The sequence below is a fragment of the Helobdella robusta genome (assembly GCF_000326865.2).
Source record: "Helobdella robusta unplaced genomic scaffold HELROscaffold_20, whole genome shotgun sequence".
NCBI lineage: Eukaryota > Metazoa > Annelida > Clitellata > Rhynchobdellida > Glossiphoniidae > Helobdella > Helobdella robusta.
This window is the reverse complement of record NW_008704084.1, coordinates 2,500,290-2,528,284: the sequence shown is the minus strand read 5'-3', so window position 1 is coordinate 2,528,284 and position 27,995 is coordinate 2,500,290. Positions and strand designations below refer to the sequence as shown.

Below are 27,995 nucleotides of genomic sequence, written 5' to 3'. Positions count from 1 at the left end.
AATTAACATTTATATTTGTCAGAAATATGACATTGTTATAACCATCGTAATTATAATAACAATAAAGGGCAGTGAGTGCGATGGTGTTGCAGTGACTGGCTTCGAACGCAATGAGATTCCCGCCTGTTAGACTAAATGTGCGTAATGCGCTGATTCACGAGTGTTTACATACAGTGTTTTTCTTCTCGATACCTCTAAAAAAATTGCAAAAAAATGTAAACACGTAAAATAGCAAAGACACCACTAGCATGGTAACTCTCTTAACAACGCAGATACAAAATGTTTACTTAAGGGAAACAGGCAGAACTGTTTAAAAACGCACTTTCGCAAACTCGTGCCGGTCAACAAAATGCGTCCGTTACTTTAAATTGTACATAACAAACTTGAAAACAATCCCAAAATATTCCTGTAGCAATAATAATAATAACAACTAGACACGTTTACTACATGAGACAGTCTTTAATTATTTTGGCCACCTTTTCTTCGCCAGCATTTTTGAAGAATGTGTCGTGTGTGCCTTCGACGACATATATGTTAAGTGCTTGCGAACAAATAGCTCGCATTCCATAATCTTCATCGTGTTTGGCTGAACTTCCTTGAGCTCTGATGAGATGAACTACAGCGTTTTCAATCTTGCTCGAAGGTTTGTAACGATGGGAAATCATGAGTTTTTTGTAGAAAATTCTGTTGGCCTGCTTGAATGCGTCGGCATCGGATGATGATGCGATCTTTCCCGCATCTCTCAAGACTTCGCACATGAGGTCCAAACGGCTTTCAAGATCGGGCTTGTTAACCAACTTAGTTCCCAGCTGTTGCAAATGTGATTGCTAAGGTTATAACAAATATTGTGTTAAACAATTAAATTTCTCATAAAATCAAGAAATTTATAAAGAACATAATGAATAATGAACAAGTAATAAAAAATCGCGTTATTTATTGTCTGACATTAATGAATTCTATCTTATTGTAAGGGCACGTCTCATTCAACTTTCATCGTTAAGTTGATAAGTTTCTCTTTTCATGAGAACAAACTTTTATCTTAATTACAGTTTAATTTAAGCTGGTGTGACACAAAACTTTAAAAAAGTTTTAACCAGTTGTTTTTATAATTAAAAAAAAACTGGAAGAAATTCCCTCCTCCCTCCTTCTGAAGACGCCCCTGGTTCAGACGATAGAACTACACAATATGACGCTTGCTTGGTTTCAAGTGGGAGAACGATGCTGTGGATGAAACATTCAGTAGAAACAAAGAAGGATAAAGAAGAACTTACTGTAAACGTTTGGAAACAAATAAAGAATTGGCTAGCTAGATGAATCGCTGCTGCAATATTACGGGCAACTTCAGAAAGGAAACCGGGAGTGTAGAAGGCATTGACGAATATAACAGAAGATATATATGAGTGCAAATAAATGCCCGTGTGAATATGTGCAAAGATTGAGTAATAACAAGTCAAAAGTCAACTACATTTTGAATTGGTTGCGTGAAAACGAAGAACAGGACCGACCTGGTTTGGACTGGAACGGGATATAAAAGTAAACAGGAAGCAGGTTTATTATAAAGTTATGAACCAACATCTGAGCTGAGTTAATAGAACAGTCATATCATTCGGAAAAAACATCAAATAATGAAATAACGTTAATGACAAAATATAAACAGACTGAAAAGCGAAAATAATAAAATTTAATTTCAGATCAATAAATTGAAATTACCTCTGGAATGTCAATTTCTTTCGTTTCCTAATGTAAAAATTAATGTTGGCATTAATTATTCAAATTAATTAATTACAATTAGTTGTCAAGCATAATAAAGGACTTACTAGCAAATAGAGTATTGGTTTGAGTTCATTATTTAAAATTAGCTCAATTTAAAATTTGGCGTTATTATATTGATTATCTATTATCCATTATTAATTATCTATCAAAAAGAAACTGAGCTCTTCTACGTATTTAAAATCAGACCGGACAGAATTGAGATACTTTATTAAAAAAAATAGTCTGTGCTCACTCTGCTTCCCACTCTTCTGACAATGTGGTCCACAAAAGCACATATCATAGTTGTCTCGAGTTCATTCTGATCGCCTGAGCCGAGGCTGTCCGAGTAGCTGGCAATCATGGAGAGCACGTAACTGTGTGAGCCGTCCAAGAGGATCATCCTGCAGCCTCCAGCAGCTGCTGATGCATCGCGCTGGAGCTGCAGTGCCACCTCAACGGCGATGCATGCTCCGAACGAGTATCCAAGTATTTGGTAGGGTCCCACTGCTTGCAGGCTCTTTATCGTCTATTTTCAGTTAAAAAAAAACATAAATTAAAATTTGACGAGTCACAAGTGTTACATAAATAATATAAATTCGTGCAAATGCATATAACAAAAAAAATTTTCATGGCCGGTGCAAAAATTGATGTAATACTTAAAACAAGAAAAAAGTGCCATGAAAATGACCTCCACATAATACTTGGCAAGTTCTTCGACCGATGTTAACGGGAGATCAGAAGTACATTGCAGTCCGTAGACTGGACAATCGAATTTGAGCGTGAGAGGCTTCAGCAGAACAACTGAACCTTCGATTGGAGGAATGACAAACAGAGGAGGTTTGCTTCTATTAACGTGTGGGTCGCTCATGTAGACTATTCTATCTTTAGGAAGGAGGTCATTGATCGTGTAGAGCAGAGGTGAATTATCTACTGTTGGCGTTTGTGCTGACGACGGCTGTAAACGATACGTTGTATATTTTTCAAACAAATTTAATTACAACATTCAATAAATTATACAACTACAACGAGAATGACTGACGAAATGCCTGAGAAAGCATCAACGACGATCGATGATAAATATTGAAAAATAAAATTCAAACATCTTTCAACCAGCCTAACCTACCTGATCAGCAAGCTTGTCAAGAAGCCCAAAAGACAGCAGTCTGATTTCCTTGATGGGCAGCGTCAGGTCATAATCTCTTTCCAACGTTTGTTTAACTTCGACACTCATAAGGGAGTCCAATCCCAGGTCTCCCAGGGTTTGGTCAGGGGGAAGCAACGATACGTCCTTGACACCTGTCGCGTACAATTCATATCAACTATTTAATTTAACAAAAACATAACCTTTGAAATGGTAATTTTAGATTTGCTCAAAAGTTTTTTATCTAAATAAATAAACTGTGTCTCAACAGAAATAATGATAATAATAACAAATATATGAAAAATGAAAAAAAAATCATTTGATGTCCTCTCGTAGCATCGACCTTACCACCGTAAATATAAAGATTACTTTCCTTTAATTAAGTTTTAAAATGATTTTTTAATTTTAAATGAAACACTACAAGGCATAGATGAAAAGCAGCACCCTGCATGCACCACTGCTTGCCTCCCACATTTGCGCTTTTTATTACATCCAAATACTTACTTGTTAATGAAATATCATTACGCAAATTTCAATGACAATTAATTAAACGATCCTGGTAGAAGATATTGGGCCAATTTCTAAAATATAAAAATTAATCAATATTGAACTAAAAAAATATATGGCTAACAAAGACTTCATTTTTGATTATAACATGGACACTGTTTTTTAATTTATATACATTTTGTTATATGATTTAATTTTTTTAGACATGGGCATATTGAATTCTAAGTTTGAACCGACTATAAGCTGTTATTACTATTACTAATATTATTATTATTATTGTTATTCGCTCTATCGAGTACCGAGGAAGGTCATTGAATGGGCGTTGAGGAAGAAAGGAGTGAATGAGAGACTTGTTAAAGCTGTGATGCAGTTGTATGAAGGGGCAAAGACAAAGGTGAGGGTTGGAAGGGGGATGTCGGACGCTTTTAGTGTTAAGGTAGGAGTGCATCAAGCATCAGTGTTATCACCGTTTCTGTTTGCAATTGTGATGGATGTTGTGTGTGGAAACATAATTGAGGGGTTGTTATTTGAGATTTTGTATGCAGATGATTTAGTCTTGATGGCTGATAGCATGGAAGAATTGCAGTTAAAATTTGACAGATGGAAAAGTGTTATTGAAAAGAAAGGGTTAAAAGTTAATATTGGTAAGACGAAGGTAATGGTGAGTGGGGAAGGTGGGGAGCGAGTGATAAGTAAAATAGACCCCTGTGGGGTATGTGACAGGAGAGTGAAGGCTAACTCGGTATTGTGTATAGGATGTCAGAAATGGGTGCATAAGAGATGTAGTGGTGTGAAGGGGGCACTGAAAAAGGTGGAAGGCACGTTCAAATGTAAGAAATGTGTTCATGGTGTGATTAATAGGACGGACGCAAGGACGGGGTTGAGTGGTGGTATTGAAAGAGTGGAAAGCTTTGTTTACTTAGGGGATAAGCTGAACGCGGATGGAGGATGTTTGAGCGCAGTTACGGCTAGAGTTCGTGTAGGATGGATGAAATTTAGGGAACTGGGTGGGGTATTGTGTGGAAAGAAATGGTCAGTGAAGATGAAAGGGAGGGTATATAAAGCATGTGTGAGAGCAGCGATGGTATATGGTGGTGAAACTTGGGTGTTGAGGAGAGAGGAGGAAAGTGTACTGCAGAGGGCTGAAAGAGCTATGGTGAGGATAATGTGTGGGGCTAAAGTGAAGGATAGGAGGAGTAGTACAGAGTTGATGTCGATGATGGGACTGAATGAGGACATTGTGACATTGATAAGGAGATTGAGATTGCGGTGGTATGGACATGTGTCCGCGATTGGGATGGAGAGAGCAGGTGGAGAAGGACAGGGTGAAAGCGGGGTTGCGTGATACTGAGGCGAGTGATAGATGTGGATGGCGTCGAGGGGTATTTCGGTTTCATCATAGGTAGCCAAATGTCGTCTAAACATGTGTTGTTGTTGTTATTCGCTCTATCGGCATTCCTCAAAGGATTAAATTGTTATTAAATGAATTGTTGAACAAATAACGTTTTAACTCTCGTCTGAAATTATTTTTGGAATTATTATTATAATCTGCTTCAATGATGTTGGAAGATCGTTCCATATTTTTGGCAGAGCAACCTGCACCCATCTGTCACCCAGTTTTCTTCTAGTCCTATAAATTATCATCATTTCTGACGAGACCGAACGCAATGCATGTCCCACATCAACTTCAGTTCTCTTGCGAAAACCCTCCTCCAAAAATTTTGAACCCTCACCAGGTACGCCAACCATGAGCCAACACTGCCACCTTAAATCTTATTCGTTCTCCGATCGGCAACCAATGGAGACTCTCCAACCACTTTGTGATGTGATCACGTCTACTGAGACCAATGACCTACCTGGCGTCAGCATTCTAAATTTGTTGAACTTTATTTACCACTCCTGTGTCAGCACCGTGCATCAACGAATTGTACTATTCCAAGCTCAACTACTTAACACGTTCAACTTATATAAGAGGTTTAACTAACCCAATATCCTTGCAACTGACTCCTTTAGTCCAATTTTGTTTGCACTCTGAACTTTGGTCTTTTTGTGACTTGCTAAAACAAAACTGGACACCACAGGATTGGGTTGTTCGAGAAATTTGTCCAGAGTAGAAAGACAAGAAGTAATTTTCTGAGGTAACGTTCCCCCGATAACCACGTCATCACCCATTGATTCAGCAACTATTCCCACATCACCAACAGCTCCCCACTGAATTGCAAGACCTTCAAAAAAACAAGTAATTTAAAAAAATAAAGTATACTATGTAGCATAATGCAGCAACCGTACCAGGATATCCATGTCTCACTCTCTCCTCACAAATTCTTTCCATAGTTGAGTTGGCCCAGCCGTAATTTGACTGACCCGGATTACCTTTGCCAGAGCTGACCGAAGAAAAAGTCACAAACCAATCTAACTTGCTGCTATCTGTTTTAGAATTACACTGCCTTCTAGTTTCAATGTCAAGATTTATGGTACCAACCACCTTTGGTTCAGCAACTTGCTCAAATCTGCAGGTAAGATGAGTATGGGTATGAATATGAAAAAAAAAAAACAAAGATATTTCTTTCTTAAACAAATATCTGGGAGCCCACTTTTCTGGTGTCTGATTAGAAATGAGACTATCCTGAATGACCATGGCCAGGTTGAAGATTCCTCCAATACCAGAAGCATTCTGAAGGCATTCACTAATCAACAACTCCGTCTGCTTCTTATCTGAAACATTCCTCGTTGACACCTGCAGTGAGGCAGTGAGCATTGCATCTGACAACATTTCCTCAATAACTGAAAAATAACTAATGTAAGTAAAAAATGAACCTGGACATCAACGCCCTTGCTTTTCCACTGTTCAATTCTTCTTTTCTGAAATCCAGACTTAATGCCTGACCTTGAAGTGATCACCAGCTTCCTGGCACCTCTATCAACTAACCACTGACAGAGTTCAATTCCAAACCCACCCAATCCGCCAACAATCAAATACAACTTCTGCGGATGGCAAGTGACTCGAGAGATGGCCTTGATTTTGTATGATTTAGTGGAACTCTTTATTGCCGTTGCTGCAGGCGTCCGCAGTTGCTTCGGTTCTTCATCTCTCACCTGTCAATGTAATTACTTGATGTTAAGTCAAATCAAATCATGTTTTTAGCTAGAAGTATTTTTTTCAATTTTTTAATTACTTTTAAAAAAATAAAATGCGAGTGTACGTCAAATTGTGAGTTGCCTGACGATGTTTATACTTTCTATCAAAATAATGTAAATTTTAAATGGTTTTGTGATACGTGTCTCAAAGTCAACATTAACGTATCACTGCTCACAGTAACAAAGGAGGTGCTAACTAAAGTTGATAGCTTGAGCGTTTTGAATAATTCGATCAGAGCTGAAATGGTGGCCATGAAAGCTGTGATGGATTCAAATGAATCGAAGCTGAACAATCTCGATTGTACAACCACGGTTTTTGAAGAGAAGATGCAAATGATTAAAAAGGATAAGGACTCGACTTTTGCTGGGGTTGTTAAGAGGGGCATTGATGATGTTGGTATTGAAATGAAGAAAACGCTGGTTCAGGTCAACAATGTCAAGGAAAGAGAACCCAGCCTCATGTTGTTTAGGCTGCCTGAAAAGGATAATTATAAAGATCAAGTTTTACAGATATTGCGTCAGTTGACAGAGAACACCATTGGTGATAATGATGTTGTTAAAATAATTAGATTGGGGAAAAAGACTGAGGGATCAATCAGATCAATTTTAATCAGGATGATAAATATTGGAGTTAAAAATCTTGTAATGAAAAACCTTTTTAGGTTAAAATTGTTAAATGATGAGTTTGGTCATATTAGTCTTAGCCATGATTTGACAAGAGATCAAAGAGATGAATTGAAAAAGCTTATTGCAAGGGCCAAATCACTTCAGGCTAGTAACGATGATTTTTTATTCAGAGTGAGAGACGACCCAGGACTCATTATCAGCTATCTTCCACCTACCTCGAACTTCATAATCTCCCAACGTCCTTGGTCACCTCTCACTCTGAATAATATATATATATACATATATATAATATATATATATAATATATATATATATAATATATATATATAATATATATATATATAATATATATATATATATAATATATATATATATACATATAATATATATATATATATACAATATGTTCTTATTCTTGTTCTCATACTTCAAAAAACTACAACATGCAATAATGCAATGACAAATAGTAGCTTAGTTAAATTGTATGCACCAGTTATAAGCACGCATTGTAGCTATAGGACCTACATATAGACTGTTACTGTATACTCTGAAAGCAAGCAAAACTAAAAACTGCTAATGAAATTATAGGATGTATGTATATATTAAGCATGGTACAGATTCACTATAAACTGAAACTTGCTTGGAGGGTTGTTAAATAAACAATTATAAATAAGATGTCTTATTGTTATTTAATCACTTACGATATCCATTAGATTATTTATACAATTTTTTTATGAAGACGTTCATCTTTAACTATTTGTTATTCATATTTTCAATTTATGCTAATACAATACAAGATCAAATCAATCAGAGCTTACTCTGATGACGACTTTTCCAATGTGTTTTCCTTGTGCCATGTACCTGAAAGCACTTTCAATGGCATCTCTCTCGAAGACAGTTGTCTGCAGTGGCACTACCACCCCACTTGCCATCCCATCCACCATAAGTTTTGAGACTTCATCCCATTCACAACAACTCCCAGAGAAAAGTGCGTCCAGTAAAATTCCGTGAAAGGAAATGTTCCGCAAGAAAATAGACATCCCTAATGCGGAATCGTTTGATAAATCAAACTTTCCAATTTCTAGAAATCTTCCATGCTGTGCCAACAGTCGAACACTTGATTGCAATTTATCTTCAGCCAATGAGTTTAAAACGACATCCACCCCTCGGCCTCCTGTGTTTTTCAGTATGGTTCGCCAAAAGTTTGAGCTTCTGGAGTCAGCAAAGTTCGAATCAGTTAGCTGTGGAAACCTGTCATTTTGAAGCCAAAACTAACTTTGATACATGCAATTTGATATATTTTGTAATCTGGAGTGCACGAGCAGTATAATGATACTCTTATTGATACTCTGTATTGAACAACAATAGCTGCATAGTGAAAAGCAATAACTGCACAATAAAAAACAGTAAATGTGTAAAAAACGACACAGATTGTAAAATAAAGAATAATAGTTGTGTAATAAACAACAATAATTATGTAATAAATAACAACTACTGTAAAAAAGTAGTTGTTATTGTACATAGTATGAGACAGTGTACTAAATTAATTCGTTGTATTAAATTCATTGAAGAAATATGTAAATCGAAGCAGGCCAAACAAGATCTGAATTTTAAGCTGGCTGATATTGGGCTATTGAAATGTAAAACAACAAAATTCAACAAATAACAAATTTAATGACCTCTTCATCAAATAATTCCTCTTCTCAGCTGATCCAACAGTGGTGAAGACTTTGCAGCCGCAATGCAACGCAATGGAGATGGCAGCTTGTCCGACGGCCCCACTACCCGAATGAATGAGAACTGACTCGTTCTTCTTGACGCGACCTCTGATAACCAGTGCATAGTAAGCAGTTGAATAAGCAACAGGGACGGTTGATGCCTGTTCCAATGTCCATCCATCTGGAACCTTCCACAGAAACTTCTCATGCACATCAACCACAGTTGCCAACCCCTGATGTGTTCATTCATCCATTTATTTTTATTTAGTCATTAATTGATTAATCGATTAATCGATTAATTAATTAATTAATTAATTCTTGTACTTTAGTTTCATGCACGGCTTGTTAAAATAAACAACAGTAAGAATGGATGTTTGCCCATTAAATACATAAACAGTTAAGCAAAAACAGACCTACAAGTAACTAGCATGGCTATTTATTTGTAAGAATATATTTAAATATTATAAAAACCACTAGCAGCAGCCAACCAACCCTTAATGACCCATCAAAACATCAAAACCACCTTAGCTTGCAACAGACCCATGACAGATTCCCCTCGTTGATTAACTCCCGAGAACTCCATGCCCAGCAAGCAATCCTGAGAGGCCAGGTCTCCTGAATATCGTTGAAGTTAGCAAGACTTAACAAAATTCCTGTTGAAACATGTCCCATGGTCGCTAGCTTACGTAAAATGGTCAACTAGAAATTTGTTCTTTATTTATGTCTCCATTACACCATCACAAAATATATTAAACCGTAAATGACTAGCTTATTTAGAAGCTTATTTATTACAATGTATTACTGCCATCTTGTCTTGACATTCCCCACTCATCTGCCTATCTACACGTCTGTCAATCGATACATCCATCCAACCATCCATTCAGCCAGGCACCTATTCATGCAACTCCACATACCAGTCAGTCAGTCCTTCAGTCAATCGCCAATCAACTTGACTAACCAGGAATTGCATCTGGAGGTAACTTTCCCGTAGCGAGCATGATGTCTCTGAAGTTGAGTGACGTGAAATGGACAGTGCAGAGTTGCTTGGCGGGGTCGAGGGAGGGGTCGAAGAACTTGAGGGGCGATTCTATCCACCTCAATGATGAGAGATCCCCTCGTGTCAGCACGTTCACGTACGCTGCTTCCGTCTCTATTTCATTGTCTGCATTAAGTTGCATGATGTAAGTTTAGTGCTATCAAAATATGCATTAAAAGACTCGCGGTTAACAAAATATGAAACAATGAAAATAACACTGAACATATAAATGTACACAAACATTCAATAAAGGAGAGATTATTATCAGTATGAAAATTTGAATCAACACAAACCCCGCTCGAGCGGTAAATGCTTGAAAGAGCCGCACAGCCCGCCTCTATAAACGTTCATGAACAAGTCATTCTGCAACAGCTCATCAACATCTCTTGCATTCATCTCAGGACTGCAATTTAACAAGCATCTGCCCATGTGTCGCAAAATAATTCACTTGAATCAACTTATTTTAAATAAAAAAACGTGACGAAAAATATAAATAAACATAAACGACTGAAAATAAATAAATAAATACGTATAATAGACTAATTCAAAATATGATGATAAACATTTAGCTCTTGGCCTCTTTACAGATCTTACAAAGACCTTAAGGGCTGGTGATATTTATATACTCACCCATTACATTTGCAAACAGATGAACGTGTTCTAATAAATATAAACCGATAACGGAAACAGGTGGTTGTGAAACAAACGAAGACAAACGAGTGTGTGAACAAATAAATGCAAACCCATGTGAATGTAAAGGATTAAAGCCAGCCAATAAAAGTTGTATAAATAGTATAAAGTGAAGAATCCACTCACCTGATCTTTTCACCATCAGGTTCTCTTCTCAGACAGGTTGCAAGCCCCACAACACCCGAATTCACCTCACTACCTCTTAACCACAACCTCGTTGTTTTAGCATCCGATAGAAAACGTTTGACAATCTCAACCCACTGATAAGTATTGTTAGTGACATCTATCCATTTAATTTGCTCATCGGTAACCTTCAAACTAGTTTTCTTTCTCAGCAGGAATGCTGTATGTAGGTATCCGTCGCTAACGTGAGACACTACGTTGAAGTTGGCTTCAGCAAATATCTGCAGCCACTCCTTGGTACTGCAAAATGAAGAAGCTGTTTGTTCCTCTGCATGCATGTACAAACTGTCACTGGCACGCAGAAGTAACCAGGCCAACCCGAAGTTTCTGGTCGGTTCATATACCAATATAAACCCTTCATCTCTCAACAATGTCGAACATGCTGATAAATATTCACTGATGTTCTTCTGCTTGTTCAACACATCTCCAAGAATCAAGGCATCCACTTTTCCTTGGATTCTATATTCAAGTTTGTGTTGATTGCAAAAATGATATTTAATGGGTTATGAATAAAATATCATATTAAAAATTTTGAAAAATAAGCGAACTTGTCATTAGCCTTAGAACCAATGTTCCATTGTAAAGCTTCCAAGTTAAGATCATCGAAGAGTTGTTTATCAATATTTTCAACTGCAGACCCAGAAACGAAATATTTGAACTTCAAGCCAGGCTCGTTGTTCAGTCGAGGAATGACTGATTGAAAGACGCATCCATCCGCTGCATCCAACTCCATAAACATCAACTTCTTCTCTGAGGGACTGTTTTCAACAACAATGTTAATCAAAGGCTGTGTTCTTCTCAGCAATCCAAATATGTGATTTCTGTGAAGTTCTGATTTTGTGACTAGATTTTCAGAGTTTGGTGAAAACACTCTCATTAGCAATTCATACAATCCATAATCTGATGTTGCGTCATTCTTAAATGAATCTCCATCATACCCATTAATAATGTCGTCTTCGTTTTTCTCCATCAAACTTTGCAGCATCAATTTCTTTTTCTCGTTTATATCTGGCCTAGTTAATAGACAAGATATCTTCTCTTTGGCAAAATGTTTGCATTTGTTAATAGCGTTGGTGAAATTTTCAGGATGATGCAAGTGGTCCTGGTGGTAAGGTACGAAGGAGTAGGTCATGAGGACGGGGTCCACCTGGCCAGGCGGCCTGCGAGGAGCCACTGTAGCATGCAGGCCCAACACCTCGACACACCCCGACGTACAGCTGTTCAACTGCTTGTCGAACCGCACTGGAATGACTGGAAAATATAAAAAAAAGTATTATCAATCGTCTCAATGAAAATCGTTGAGAACAAAATGGAAAGATCCGACTTGAATAACAAAATTTTTCACAAAAGTAACTTTTTAGTCGCATAACAAACAATTTCAAAAATTTATCAAAAAGGTGTTGTTTATTTGACAATCTGCATGAAAACAAGTTTGAAAAGCCTTCGAACCTTTGCTTCCATCTTCTTTAGTAATGACCTTATTAATATGAATGAGTGGATTGATTTGGATAGATTGAATCCTGGTGGGCAATCTCAGATCCCTCTCCGACAATCCTACCACTTGCATCTGCAACATCGTATCCAAAAATGAAATCCAGTTGTCAAACCACGCCAGCTCTCCTACTTCACCTGCATTTTAAAAAATAACAGAGTCAATAGACGGATTTAATAGATCTCATAATAAGAAAATCTCACCTGATTCATCAGTTGATACAATTCCTTTGAATACGTCGCCATATTCATATCCCCTCAACTTCAATTCCTTGTAAATGTCTGTCGTCTTCAAGCTCAATGTTGATGTTGACTGCATCGAGGAAAGCAAAGAAGTTTCATCGAAGAAATCATTCAGAGCAGTTTCATCGGCAGCCATCACGTGACCACTGACCACCAGGCTTGAACTCTCTGATACTTCAAAATAGCCTGATGATGGCGTCATGCAGACGTCCAACCTCACCTCACCTGGCCAGGAAGAAATATTTTACAAAGTAGGTAAGTCTTAGGCATGATAATGTATGCGCATTTTTTCTCATAGTTATAACTAATTAAGCCGCAACACTTGTTTCAAAATAATTGTAGTGACAAGTTGGTACGGAATAAAAAACATTTAAATTGATGATTATGAATAAGACAGTGAACACATTTGAAGTACACAGTATAAACGGGTCTCAATGCCAAAGGCAAGGAGATACACCATCTAGATGAATATTTAATAAAACTTGCTTGCTGTTTGCTTACACACAGGTTTCATTCAAAAATCTAACCATCTTGAAACAACTTTTAAAATCCCTAATGAACAATGAATGAAGCTTCTTAAGAAGACTCCATCAAGTAGTGCAAGAATGGAAATGTTAAATTCATCGTTAGACCTAAATAAGAGAGGGTGTCAACCAACGCTGACTCAGTTGAGTGAAATCTTTTTGAAAATGAAAACTCGAAAAACAAGAAATTATGTTCATTCAAACAATATAAGCAAGTAACTTATTAACAAACTGCTCTTTTGATTGAATTGTAGGTTTGATATCAGTCTATCATTTGCTAAATTATTCTTGTCAAAAACTGTTTTTTCAACATCAGAGTATGGAGCGTGGATTGAGTCCCTTGAAACCACTGGATTGTTTTGAACAAACATCAAACAACCATTTCAAGTTTTTGTATTTTCTAACCAATTTTACAAATCCGCTTTAAAGACAAAGATTAATGCTGAAAACAGCAACATATTATATTTTTTTGGCAAAAGTTAATTCCTATCTTATTCAACATTTAACCTCTTTAAGCAGCGACTTGATTATAAATTAACAACATAACATAAACAGAAAATAAGAGGCGCGAACTGTCGTTCCTCTGCCTCCAGCAAACTACACCCCTTAAATTAAAAGAATAATAGAAATAACAAATGATAATAATTATAACTAATAAATTAACTACATACAAATTAACTAAATAAAATCACACCTATATAACTATAAAAGTACATGCATGCAGTCACACAAATGAACATATAAATGAGATAATTAATACATTGATTCACAATTGTCTAGATACAGATATATACATATATACACAACACATATATGTACACACACACATAATATATACATATACGTAAATGGACATACGTACACATATATGCACACACACACACACACACACACACACACACACACACACACACACACACACACACACACACATACACACACACATACACTTAATAACTTGATAATATATATGAATGGAACAGATGCAAAATAGCCGTTACCATCAAAGATGAACTCAACAAATGCCAAGACAAAAGACTCAATACTTATAAAGACAAACATACACGTTGGGAAATCCAAAGCATTAGAACCCTCAGTTAAAAAATTGGTTATTTATCTGGAAAGCCTCAACATCAAAAATACAGAAACTATCAGTGATCCCCTAAATAAATCTTAAATTAAATTTTCTATAAGTTCATCCTATTGGATGAACTTATAGCGTGAACTAATAGCGTGGTTCAACTAATGAAAATGGGTCAAAAAAATTAAAAGTAGTAGTAGTTCAGCGTTCCACATCTGTGTTGACAACAGAACAACGAGGTGTGAAAATGTTTGATGGTGATTTGTGGATCTTTAATATTTAACACCAAACCATTTGAATTTAGCATCAATGACCGGGATAGGTACTAAAAATTAAATTCCCGATGTCAATATGTGACAATGCCTCTTAGTAACTTTTCGGTTCACCTATTCGGGAAAGCTCATTTCTAATATACATGCACATTGGGGCATGTATATTTTTGTTAGGTAGCGATCAGTAGTTTGATATTAACCGGAGTACAGCTGTTAAAAATGTTATGATAGTTATTTCTTCTTGTTCTTTAAATCTATGCTAATGAAACTCTGCTTTTATTTCTAAGGCATTACGAAGCACGTTGTAAACAATTATTAATAATGAGATTGATGCATTAGTGTTATTCAAAAAATAGCCAACCAGCAGATGGCAGTATGGTGGCCCTGTGTATATGAACGTCGCGAAATGTGACGGGCAGTTGATCAAACGAACGCCCATGAAACTTGGCGATGGTCTTCCACGCCAGCACCAAGTACCCTGTGGCAGGAAACAACACTCTACCGTCTATCTTATGACCAAATAAGTAAGCATCTTCAGAGTCGGGAGAGAGTTCAAAGACGAATGCCTCAGAAGCTGCCGACGATGACGAGGAGGATCTCGTGAAATCTTCGTACGTCGGCACATCCCATTGTGTGGCGTGGTCCCAGGTGATGAGAGATGAGAAGGACGGAACTGAATAATCGATTGGATAACGTGGTCTATCGCCAGGTTTCAAATCAAACGGATCAAAATCAACCCCACATCTGTACAATCTGGATCATTTTGTTGAAACAAATATTAATGTCGTTGCATTGAATACGTTATCGAGTTTATTATACAATTATCATGTACAAATTCTCAAAAAAGTTTGTTCACTCAATGATTCAAAAGCCAACTGTATGTTATATTGTCTGAATAACGAACCTAGCCAGGGAGTTAAGAAAGAAAGCTAAATTGTCCGGTTGTGTCCTGTTCATGAGGCCAATGAATGAACAATCGGCAGACAAACTCCTCTTCAAAATGGCTTGAAGAAGACAATGTGATGCAATTTCAATAGTGATGGCATTAGATGGAACTTTCTGCAAGGCCTCCTGAAAAAGAACAGGACTGATGAGGTTGTTAACGTGGTACTCAGCACTTGAGTACAGAGCCAAATCGGAAGACCAGCGAGACTCGGGAATGGATGAAGATATCCACTTTGGTGATCGTGCCCGTTTCACTTGGATGACCTAATGTATGGCGATGAAACGTTACATCACAACTTGCCTGGTTCGTGTTTCCCATGTTATTTTAACAGTTAATATGCCTTAGCAAATCTAACTAAAAATATTAACAAGACAATAATCCACCAGTCAACAGTTAATTAAACATTGAAAAGTTAGCCTCTTCTGTGTTCATCTAACATTTATAATTTGAAAATAAAATTTAGTTGAAAACAACTAATTAACAAAAAAGCACATCAGACGACCTCGGATAGTTTGTGTTGAAGTTGCGGGGCAATGTGAGCCATGTACTTTGAATGGAAGGCCACACCGGCACTTTTCACCTCTTTTGCGAAAACTCCTTCCGATTGCAACTGATTGACGAATGCTGTCACCACATCCTCAGGACCTAGCATGAAAATCATTTTATCTTTAAATTTGACAAGTAACTTTCTAATTCTCCACTCTCCAGTTCTGCGAATCAAACTTCAAAGCATTACGTTAAGAAACATATTTCTATGAATATTTTGTCAATTGACTTATATTCATCATTTAATAGTAAATAATAAAAATAAATAATAAAAAATAAGTACATAAATTTTTCTTACATGTGGACAAATTTAAGGTTTGAAACATTTTGAGACGGGTGCCGAGAAGATTGTTACATTAGGAGAGCTAGTGAAGCGATTTTGTGCTTGGAAATAAATAAAAACAGACATTATTTTTAATTCTTAACGATTTAGATTAAGCCGTTCTTCTGCCGTACAATTTCTTACCGTCGAAACTCTACTCATAGTTAATCTATTTTTTATACTTATTCTCTGAATTCCACATGTCCCAACTTAGTTTAGGTTGATACCTTATCCAACGATGATAAAAACATTAGCGATTAAGGATGAAAATAGTAATCCGGTCAACCACGCTTTGCAAGAAACAATCACACAAAGCAATTGTTTATCTAAAAAATAATAAATTTTAATCAGTTGAATGTTCCTAATATTCCTAATGTGATTTTATTGAGCCTGATTTTTCAATTGCATTCGACACCGTTGAAGCATGTTATCCGCCATCTCAACGGCTTCAATATCTGATGCGACGGAAGTATCACTTTGGAATGATTCATATTCGTAAGCATTCTGATTAACAATAGGATCTAAAAACATTCAGTGACGACATTGCTGCTCTTTCACATAGCGGGCAATTATTGACAGCCGAAATTGCTTTGCAGCTTTCTAGAGGTTTCATCTTAATTTTTTTCTTATTCCTTTTTACATTAAAAAAGCAGCCAGTCCAGAAGAGGTCTGTCTGCACTTCCTGAGTACACAGTGCTTCATATACAATTTTGCCTGACATAAAAGTAATTCAATATTTGATTTTCTATTTATTATCTTCATTATCTTTATTTTATAAAATTGTCTTTTTTCCATGATGTAACAGATTCTGCGTTTGACAGAGTTTTTAAAGAATAAATAAATAAAAAGTTCTTAATACATTATCAATTCAGAAGTCTCATACTTAATTATTTTATCTTATAATTTTGCAGCCGTATTATTATATTGTTATATAAAAGGAAACAAAAAAGATTGCGGAGAAAGAAATAAAACATTCTGCAAAACAAAAATGTAATTATAATCAACTAAGAAAGAGGCACCTGAAATAGTGACCGTATCAGCAGAGTTGTGACACGCTGGCACCACACCATCTGGACATCGTTGAGTCACTTCTGACCATGAAAGACCTTTCAATTTAAACATCGTTCACATTTAATACCTCATTATTCACACCTATATTTGTAAACAGCATTTGAAAAAACGAAAATGAATAAATTGTGACTTGACTGACCAACTGCAGCCATTTTTCCAGGTGGAAGCTTGCCCTCAGAAACACACTTGCCCCTCCAATAAGCAGCCAACAACGTTTCTTCAGCAGTTAAGCCTCCGTCTGCATATGCACACCCCAGCTCTCCAACCGAGTGACCAATGAATCCGTCAGCTTCTATCTTCAATTCCTTCAATACATCAACAAGTGCAACCTAGGTGTTTCGCGAGAGAAACATTTAATTATTCACAATTTAAAACACAAAATTGAGTGAATAATTTTTTTTAGTGGTGTCCACTCTGATTACAGTTTCGTCAGAGTTGACTTCCGTTCATTTATCATCAGCCGATAAACACCAAAAAAGTAATTAGATCGCACTGATAGCAAAATTAATATAAATAAATAATAAAAATTGATAAAACTTTCCTCTCAAGACACTTCAAATATATTGACACTCAAAAATTATCAGTCACTTGTTCAATTTGGTAGGTTCTTTTTCTCAAATGAACACTTAACAATTAGTCATTAATTAATTAATTTATTTATTGATTTATTTTATTTATTTCTAAAATTATAATTTATTTTCCAATATAACCGTGTTATCATTTTTTAATATTGTCTTGTATGTTGTAAGAGCTTCTGCGTCAATCTGATTTTTTTAAAGGATAAAGAAAGTATTTGTCTAGGGAAACTTGTCCCGAGTTTTTGTCCTGGAACCGTATGCATACATTATCCATAGTGATTAACGATGAATGAAAATCAAATGATCCACCTGGATGGCAGCAATGCCGACGAAGGACTTGATGGTGTCTTTGTACGTGTCATGCTCTGCACTGAGGATCATGTCCAAGAGGTGGATGTCAAACTGTTCCAGCAACTGATGAGACTTCATGATGGATCTCCTGAACGAGTTGATGCACAGCAGATCCCTGCCCATGCCATCCCACTGAGTGCCCATCCCTGCAAATATGAACCACACTGGACGCTTCTCACTCGGCGTTTTCTGCATGTATGGTGTTTTAAAACCATACTAAGAAGCATCTTCTAATTAGTAAAACACTTCGTATAAGTATGACATAAATATTTTAATAAACCAGAAAAATAATCAAACAGGCAAACAATCAAACAAACAATTAAACAAGCAATCAAACATGCAAACTATCAAACAGGCAACCAAACAGACAACCAAACCAACAACCAAACCAACTTCAACTGAAGGAGCCGCCAGTGGACTGATGGAATTGATAATGACCGATCCTCTGTACGGGTGTGAATTCAATGGAAGATTACCAAATGAATCCTGCAAAAGAGCTTGAGCAGCTACGTTGTCCTGAAACTCCACCGCTTTCTTCAACACCAATTCAGCTCCCTGCTTTGTTCTGGCGCAGCATGTCACCAAACGAGCCTTCGAGTCGTTTGACTGACGGACATCGATTGAGTTGCTTGATTTATAAGCATCGGTGTGAATCTCCGTTGTATCATTTAACCTGCTGGAAGGTTTAAATGATTGAAGAAGCAGATGAACGTTGGTACCTCCAAAACCAAACGAACTGATGGCTGCAAGACCTCCGTCCCATTTCGTCGGCTCGGTCACAACCTAGTTTCAATAATTCAATTTACATTTTTTGGCTGATCAGTTGTCATCACATACGAACACCGGAAACATGAGTAGTTGAACTGAATAAAAATTTATTGTATAAGAAACAAAATGTTCACAATTTGATTGAATAAATAACGTTTTCAAAAGAGAAACATTTAATTATCCACAATTTAAAACACAAAATTGAGTGAATAATTTTTTTTAGTGGTATCCACTCTGATTACAGTTTCGTTAGAGTTGACTTCCGTTCATTTATCATCAGCCAATAAACACCAAAAAAGTAATTAGATCGCACTGATAGCAAAATCTTCTTTCACAGTCATTTGTAGCTGGTCCGTTTAGTGATGTTGAGTGATGTAGGTACTATCAATAAACGACGTAGCTTTGTTGCCTCAGCACATCATGTTCATACCAGGAGGTTACTTAATGATGACGAAGCAGGAGTATTAAGAGGTCAATCATGTCGTAAACTCGAGAGTGTTATATCTGCACAATACTAGTGACGCTAGTAAGATGATTTAGAAACAATTCAACAACACACGTTTAGACGACATTTTCCCCGAGATCGGGGGTTGCCGTTTGGCTACCTATGATGAAACCGAATGTCATCATAAATATCTTATTGGCTAATTTTAACGAAGGACGCCCTTCCTTACGCAATCACAGTTATAAGCGGTGGGCCTAGCCTTTGATGATCCAACATCACTCACAAGGCAGTGAGGGTCAGTTTAATGTCATAACCAGGACATGATTTGGAAACAATTGCTTAACATAAAAGTTCTCCTTCAGCTGAAATAAATTCATTAAAATTCATTCATTCAATTCTATTGCAATATTTTTCAACAAAATAATCTAAAGGTTGAAAGAATAGAAAAGTGTTGCAATTGGATCAATTCAATTCTTTCTCATCGTAAACTAAAGCCCGACATGTTTTTCTCCATTTTTGCATTGTGTTCAAATGAAGATGTAACATAAATTATTCTTAGCTCGCCAACAAACTCTTTTTCACAGGACCTTATTTCAACTCGGGTTCTCAAACTGTACATTGACTCGTTTCTTTCGTTTTGTCATTTTTTGTTAACATGTGCTTGAGCGCTTGTTATTTTCCGACGTCTTTAAAACATGCACTTGTGCTCTTTTATTAAAAAACCGTATCGTGATAAAAACAACATAAATAATTATCTTATCTCAATTCTTTCGTTTTAATCTAAGACCATTGAACGTGTTGTTTCTATGCAACTTTTAAGCCACTATATAAGTTAAATTTGATGCCAGTTCACCGGTCTGGTTATAGACGAAATCCTTACACAGAGACCGCCATGATCGTTGTAGCACCTGAATTGTTTGCATCTACGGAGGCTCATAATTTATTACTGTTTGCCTCATCGGATATGAGCGTGGCTTTAAACTGCGTTCATCGGCCTTTACTAGTTGATAAGTTTTAACATTGTTTTGGTGTTTCTGGATTGGTTGCCTCGTGTTATGAATCATATCTGATTGTTAGGACGCATTAAACCTTATATGACAATGAGCTGTCTGATTTCGAGTTGGTTACGTCCGGAGGACCTCCAGGTTCAGTCTTGAAGACTCTCTTGTTTTTGTTCTATACGGCTGATAGAATTACATCCTTGAAGATCATAATTTTAAATATCATGTTTCCGGTGTTTATGCTCCTGTTAGCTGTAACACAATTCGTGAAACATTAGTCAACAAACTTGTCGGCTGTATCGAAAAATTAAAAAAATTATGATAAGCAACAGATTAAAGTTAAACAAAGATAAGATTCAGCTGTCATTTGTTGGCACCTGACCATAACTACAAAAAATTCATCTGAATTCTAATGAAATGTCAGGTTCAGTTGTCAGTTATTGTTCTTCAGACAATAATTTGGGCATCCTTTTAGATCAAAATTTGTCAATGGATCAGCACAGCTTATCAAAAAGTTGAACAATGTTCCTTTCAGCCTCGAAGACTCTGACAATTTAAAAAGTTACTTGACGAGGATACTTTGAAACTGGATTACTTCAAAGCAACAGCCCAATAGTCTGAAACAGTTTATCACACAGCCTGCAAAAAAGGGATTGTCACTTCAAAAATTTCGAAATCAGCTTACAACTCATCTTTTTCGAACTAATCCACAATACTAAGAAGCATTGAAAGGTGCTGTAAAAATTCTCAAATGAAAAAAAATAATATGCAGAAGCACGAGTGAATAACAATACTTGACAGTAACCTTCAGCCTTCCATCAATCAATCCAGGAATGTTTTCATTTGGTTGATCATAGTGAAGATTGGGAGGGATGATGCCACCATGCATCGATATCAAAACCTTCACAAGTCCCACAAGCCCCGAGGCTGGCTCTGGGTGGCCACTATTCGACTTTGTTGAACCAATCAACAGGCTGCCTTTGCGTTCTACAAAGTGATTGGTCGATGTATATTTATTGACGATAATGATGTTACATGATTGGTTGATAAATAAAAATAAAATGATGATGCTACTGAGTGATTAGTTGATGTAATATATGAGAATAATGATGCTACTACGTGATTGGTTGAGGTATAAAATGAGGTTGACAATGCTATTAAATAACTGGCCAATGTATAATGAGGATGACACTACCAATGGATTGGTTAATGCATAATATATGAGCTCCATCCATCAACTTCTAACCGACTTCACGTCATCATCATTCATTTCATCATCATCAAATTATTAACTCAGCAGCATATTATACTACATAAGAAAATATCATCAATGGTTGAGAGAATTTGATTCAAAGTGGCACTCAGAGTGAAAAATTGTTAAAGAACGAAATGTTGGAGAGAACTGATTAGTTTAGTCTCAAACGGCTTTAAATGAAGTCTACTGAGATCAGTAGAAAATGGGGATTTCTGTTCAAAAAATGTCATTTTGGTTCTCAGTTGTATCCATATATCTACCGGATCCAGACACTCATTCATTTGAATAGGTGAGCCCAGAAGATACAACATGAGATTAGAAACAATCGAGGTCACCATGCCCTGGTTGTTATTGGTGTCAGCCTTGAAATTTCCAAGAAGCATCTAAAAGATCATTCCATCGACTAAACAAAATTTATCTGATAGAGGCGTTCTAAAAAATCAATAGTACAAACACTGCAATAATTATATGACCAGCACCATCATCATTCTCATCATCAAGAGCACACTGTAGATAAAATGCATCCAGAGTAGATTCAATTGTGTCGATAGCCAGTACTATCTCTCTCTTGCAGTTTCATTGGATGAATGAATGAATGGATGAATGAATGAATGAATGATGAATGAATGAATGAATGATGAATGAATGAGCATGTTCAACAGTAAGTTAACCCTTCGTGCAGAAGACATCAGCGGCGGCATTGGCTTCCTCAGGATCACCTGCCTTCGTGCCTGTGCCGTGAAGTTCAACGTAGGAAACCTATCATAGTGATGTTGTGGTTGTTGATGTTGGTCTTAGTATTGCTGATGTTTTTGATGTTGGTAATGTTGTTGTTATAGTTGTTGATCAGATTAGGATTGTTGATGTTTGTTGTTGATGTTGTTGTGTGCGTGTACAACTCTCAAGTTGTTGGTTTTTAAACTGCAAGTTTTATTTTCAAATTTGTAAAAATTCAGTTGTTTTTGAAAAACTTTAAACATTTAACTTTCAAAATTTAATAATTAATCTTTTTTAAAATGGGGTAAAAAGTTGCAAATGTAAACGATCGATCGTTTTATTGAAAAATTTTCGTCATACTGAGGTTTTTGAAGTTTTTAAATTGGTTAAAACTAAGCTCGTGATTCTAACCAACAAAAGTAGTTTTAGTTTTATTTTATTCAAGTTAAGCCAAATTGTTTTTGTCAACTACTTGCCAACGTGTGTATGAGTACAGCATTATCAAATACAGATCTCAATTATTCAATTATTTGTATATTTTAATTGTAAAAATCATGTAAATAAACCTCAACTAAATATAAACATGAGCATGCTTAAACACAAACACAATGTAAATATTGCATAAACATAAAATCTATCAGCTAAATATTACATCAATTAAATTAAATTTAGACATAAACAATAACATAACATACACACAACAACAAAAAATCACCAAGATATATATAAACTAAACTTAAACATCAGATAAACATAAGCATATAACTAAACAACATAAATATACATAAAACATAAATACCAGCAAATATAAACTCAGAATAAACACAACAACACATAAAAAACACCTCACAAAATAGCTTAAATATTAACAAAAACAAAATGACGAACATCACCTCAGTTGGGTTAACATGAGCTTCTTCATAAACTTCCAACAACAACCGCTTCTGCATTTCACCAGATGGGTACGTGATGCCTGCATTGGTCGGTCGGTTGTTTGGTAGGTTGGTTGTTTGGTTGGTTGGTAGATTGATTGTTTGGTTGGTTGGTAGTTAGGTTGGTTGATTAATTGTTTGTTAGGTTGGTTGGTCAAAATGTGAAATTGAATAAAATGAGATAAAGCAGCTAAAAAATAAATAGGATCTCTTTATATTAAAAGGCCGCTATTTTATTGTTCCAAAGATATAATATAGCCACTAGTTACAGATGAAATTTAAACAGTGCTGACGCAAGTTGAATGATGTTTTTGATGGTCACGATGATGAAAGCAATGATCAGGAAATAACGGCATGGACGAATAAATAAATAAGGAGCAACAAATGAGCAATTGTGTCCATCATTCGGCACGTCGGTCCATCCACGCCATCAAAATTTTAGGCCACCTCTACAACCAATCACCACCACCAATAGAAGAGTCAATAAAATGACCGATGCCAAGTATATTAAAATAATGGTAACTGCTATGCAGGATGAAGCTAATAAAAATAAAAAATATCAACGGAACTACATAAATGTTTAGAGACAAAATATCATGTAACAAAATTGGAGAATGGAAGATGAGCAAGAAAGAAATATGGTGGTACCTTGCTCCTTGAATCCATCACTGTTGTTCTTGCTGTGAACGAGGGAGGCATAAACTCGCTTTGCATCCTTCTCTTTCTGAATGAAGATGACAACAACCGATTCACTCCTGCAATATCCACTTCCTGGTGTGGTTATAAAATTATATGCAGTTATAGAACTATAAACAGTTATACAATTATGTTATAGTTAGGGCGGTTGTTAGGTTTGTGGAATTCTTAAACTAGTACACCTATCCCGCGATTTACACGGCACTTGTTTTACACGTTTTCGCTTTTACACGGTTTTCCAAATAAGTTTTTTTTTGTTTTTATCGCACTCTACTAAATGCAACTGTGATTGAACATGTGCTTGCTTGGCTCAATAAGAAGAAGTTTACAAAGATTTTACAAAAAATTCGAAGCAATTGTTAATAACAGATTTTATTACCATCCCTCATAATGTAAATATTTCTGTTTCAAAAAAATATTATTTCGGCACAAATAACTTCGAGTGATGAAAGTGAATTCGAACCTTCGATTCCAAAAAAAAGAATGAGAGCAATTTCTGACAGTGATGGATGATAATAAAACACCTTTGGTTTTATTTTTTGTTCTTCCGTTTAATGTATTGTAATTAAATAAAAAAAACAGTGTTTCCGTAATATATTACATATTTTAACCTGTCAATGCATTTTATTTTTATTTATGTGTACACCTAAAAATATTGAAAAAAATCACAACTGTTAAATAGCAAAATTATGCATTTTCTGCAAGCTTTTCGATTTACACGTTTTTCTAAGGAACGTATCTACCATGTAAATCTTTTGATAATTATTGGTACCATTGTGATCACTCCAAGCTAAACTTTAGACAATAAACCAACCAACAAATCAGCCAACAAGCTGTCCAACTAATCAACAAGCCAGCCAACCAACTAATCAACCAACTAACTCATCGACCAACTAATTAACTGCCAACCAGTGAGCAGTCTAAATGACCAACCAACAAACAAACCAGCTAAGCAACCAACTAACAAGTCAAACAACCAACAAAATAACCAACCAATGAATCAGCTAACCAGTCTTATAAACAATCAATTAAATAACCAGCCAGCTAACCAACCATTTAATCAATCAACAAACCCACAAACAAACGGGCAAATAAAAAGTTAATCAACCAGTCAAGTAATCAATTAACCAGGGAGTTAAGCAGCCAAATAGCTTTTCAATAAATCAACAGAACAACTAACAAAAATTTAACCCAGCAACTATGCAAGCAACCAACCAATCGCCCAATCAACTAACCAGAAGCATCAAATGACCTACAAGCTCCATAACTTGCCAGCATGCTGAGTTTCTGAAACTGAGCACTGGTGGCGGGTCTGAGGCAAAGATTGCATGCACCAACGATGGCTGCATCACACAATCCAGTCCTGATGGCATGCAATGCTTGGTCCAACACTAACAAACCTGATGAGCAGGCACTGTCGGCTGTATAACTCGGTCCTATAATGTTCATTCAGTGTTTTTCATCATTCAGTGTTCATATTCATCATTCAGTGTTCATGTACATCATTCAACATCTGTGCTCATCATTCGTGTTCATCATTCAGTGTTCATGTTTTTTATTCAGCTTTCACATTCATCAATCAGTGTTCATGTCCATCAGTCAGTGTCCATGTTCATCATTCTGTATTCATGTTCAACATTCAGTGTCTATGTTCATCATTCAGTGTCTATGTTCATCATTCAGTGTCCATGTTCATCATTCAGTGTTCATGTTCATCAATAAAATCACATTATACAACATTCCGCATTCAGCGTTCATTTTTCATTGTTTTTCATTGCTTGCAATGTTTCACCGTCACATCAAATCAATGAAATTTAACTTTTTCAAAAATTTATTCAAATGAATATAATCTAAACATTTTCACAACATTTAGGCTCCTATTTATTTATTTACAAGAAGACACCATGTGTCAGAATGTAATTTACTCTGAGAAAAATTGTTTGCCAATCTGCCAATCATTTTTTATTTTTTTTTTAAATTTTTAGAAAAAGTTGAGTTAAATTAATGTTAACCTCCATTACATCCTAACTAGAGAGCCCCTCCAGATCTACTATCAACAACAAATCACAATCAGGTTTTGACATCATCTGACTTATATAATTTCATGCATGACTGACAGGTTGTAAAACAAAAAATATAACAAAAATAAAGACTAGTTACCTTTGAAATCAAAAAAGTAGGACAATCTGTTGGCAAACATCGACCTTGTGCATCCGGACATTTCATAGCCAGTCAACTTTGGCAAGTCATTGGACCAACCATCGTGAGATTCTGACGCACTGTTTCCTATGAACACCCCTGTTCTTGTACCTCTCAACAAGGCAGGGTTCACACCTTGATGTGTTGCATGAATTTACATGACAATTATTCTTGTACCATCTTCACAACATCATCATCTTCCTCTTTACATCATCATCATTATCATCTATTTAATCATCCTATCTTGTTACATTTAATGAATAATAATCAATCAAATACCAAAACTTTCAAAAATATATAATAGAGAAGAGTAAATGTTGATATAATAAACATCTAAATAAAAAGTGCTGCACAACCAACCACTTTCCAACTGATGACATTTCATTTCATACACCGAATGAAACAGCTATACATTTCAAATTTAAATACAGACTGAAGGCTTTGGATTAGTACATTAAATAACATCAAAAAACAAAAATAAATTCCCTGACCAACAACATTATTTTGAAAGAAAAACAATATCATAGAACCTGCCTATCTACACTTTCAACTTGAAAATTGTTCATCAAAAAAACAAATACCTTATTAAAATTTAAAAAAAATTATGAAATAAAAAGTAGAACACAAATGTTAATGACCTGAATCAACAATGGCTTCATAGGTAGTTTCAAGCAACATTCTTATCTGTGGATCCATTCTAGCTGCTTGCTTTGGATGCACTCCAAAAAAAGAAGCATCAAACTTGCTTACATCTTTTATAATTCCACATCGTTTTGGTAATCCAAAAAATCCTAACAAACAATTTTAATAACATTTATTAATTTTGCAATTTCAAATTATAAAAACCATTCTAAATCTATTACAGTTGTTTGTTATATTTAATCAAATTTTAACTTCAATTTTAACAAAAAATTAGCAAAGTAACTGTAAAGTAAAACAACCTGGTGGCCATCTCAAACTGGAGTCTGTGACCATATCAACTTTATTCATGAGGTTCTGTTTGAATTCTTCAACATTGTCAGAAGATGGAAATCTGCCTGACATCCCGGAGATGACCACCTTCTCAAAATAGTTGGCCAAATCATTTATTTTAGTATTTACTTCCACTTGTTTGGATTTTATAACTTCTACTATTGCTTCAGGCATAATGATATTGACTATCTGCTGTTGTAAATCAAATTTTTAAATAAAATTAACATTAACCTTTTACTTATATTTATTTTTGAAAAGTCTAGTTTAGTTTAGTAAACGTAAACAAGACTCAAAAAATCAAAATAAAAAAGTTAATAAAATAAAAATTAAAAAAAAATTTATCATGTGCTGTCTGCTAATGTGTTTTGGTTTACAACCTGGGTTTTTTTAATATCTAATGATTTGTAAAATTTTAAATTTAAAAAATAAACACAAACGATTTACTCTTTCGTTGAATTAATGAAATTAACTTAAGATATCTTAAAATTACTAAATAATCACAAAAATCACATAACAAATTTCTTGAAACATAAAATTGGCCCCTTAAGTCTGTTTAAAAGTGATCAACAGTAGTCAAAATTAAACATACAGAAAAAAAGTTTTATTTTTAGTTTTATAATTAAAAGTTATCTGCTATTATTAAAACATGCTATAAAACAATATTTTTTTAGTAATTTTATTTATTTATAAAATTGTGTATTTTTCATTTTATACAACTTGATAATTGGGTTTAAAAAATTTATCTGTCTGGTTTACATTTTAGTGCGCTCATGAGGTGAGACCAATAAATAAT

The 27,995-nt window shown here is 35.5% G+C and overlaps 1 protein-coding gene across 1 annotated transcript; it reads right to left on the bottom strand.

The window, feature by feature from the left end:
- Positions 1–40: 40 nt before the first annotated feature.
- Positions 41–27,754, bottom strand: HELRODRAFT_99033 (hypothetical protein). The gene is made up of 35 exons (XM_009018129.1): positions 27,647–27,754; positions 27,172–27,387; positions 26,869–27,021; positions 26,192–26,365; positions 25,263–25,467; positions 23,984–24,102; positions 23,297–23,376; positions 22,358–22,445; positions 21,237–21,418; positions 18,891–19,000; positions 18,617–18,845; positions 18,176–18,406; positions 17,428–17,617; positions 17,237–17,323; positions 15,849–15,994; positions 15,308–15,612; positions 14,765–15,156; positions 12,488–12,751; positions 12,242–12,421; positions 11,341–12,043; positions 10,736–11,251; positions 10,207–10,340; positions 9,842–10,045; positions 9,407–9,498; positions 8,845–9,116; positions 7,984–8,416; positions 6,218–6,475; positions 5,995–6,137; positions 5,690–5,910; positions 5,386–5,625; positions 2,876–3,048; positions 2,441–2,707; positions 2,006–2,278; positions 1,711–1,737; positions 41–809 (listed from the first exon to the last, which is right to left on the bottom strand). Exons 2-35 carry the CDS (start codon positions 27,374–27,376, stop codon positions 444–446), a joined length of 7,662 nt encoding a protein of 2,553 aa, XP_009016377.1. The 5' UTR covers positions 27,377–27,387; positions 27,647–27,754; the 3' UTR covers positions 41–443.
- Positions 27,755–27,995: the final 241 nt, after the last annotated feature.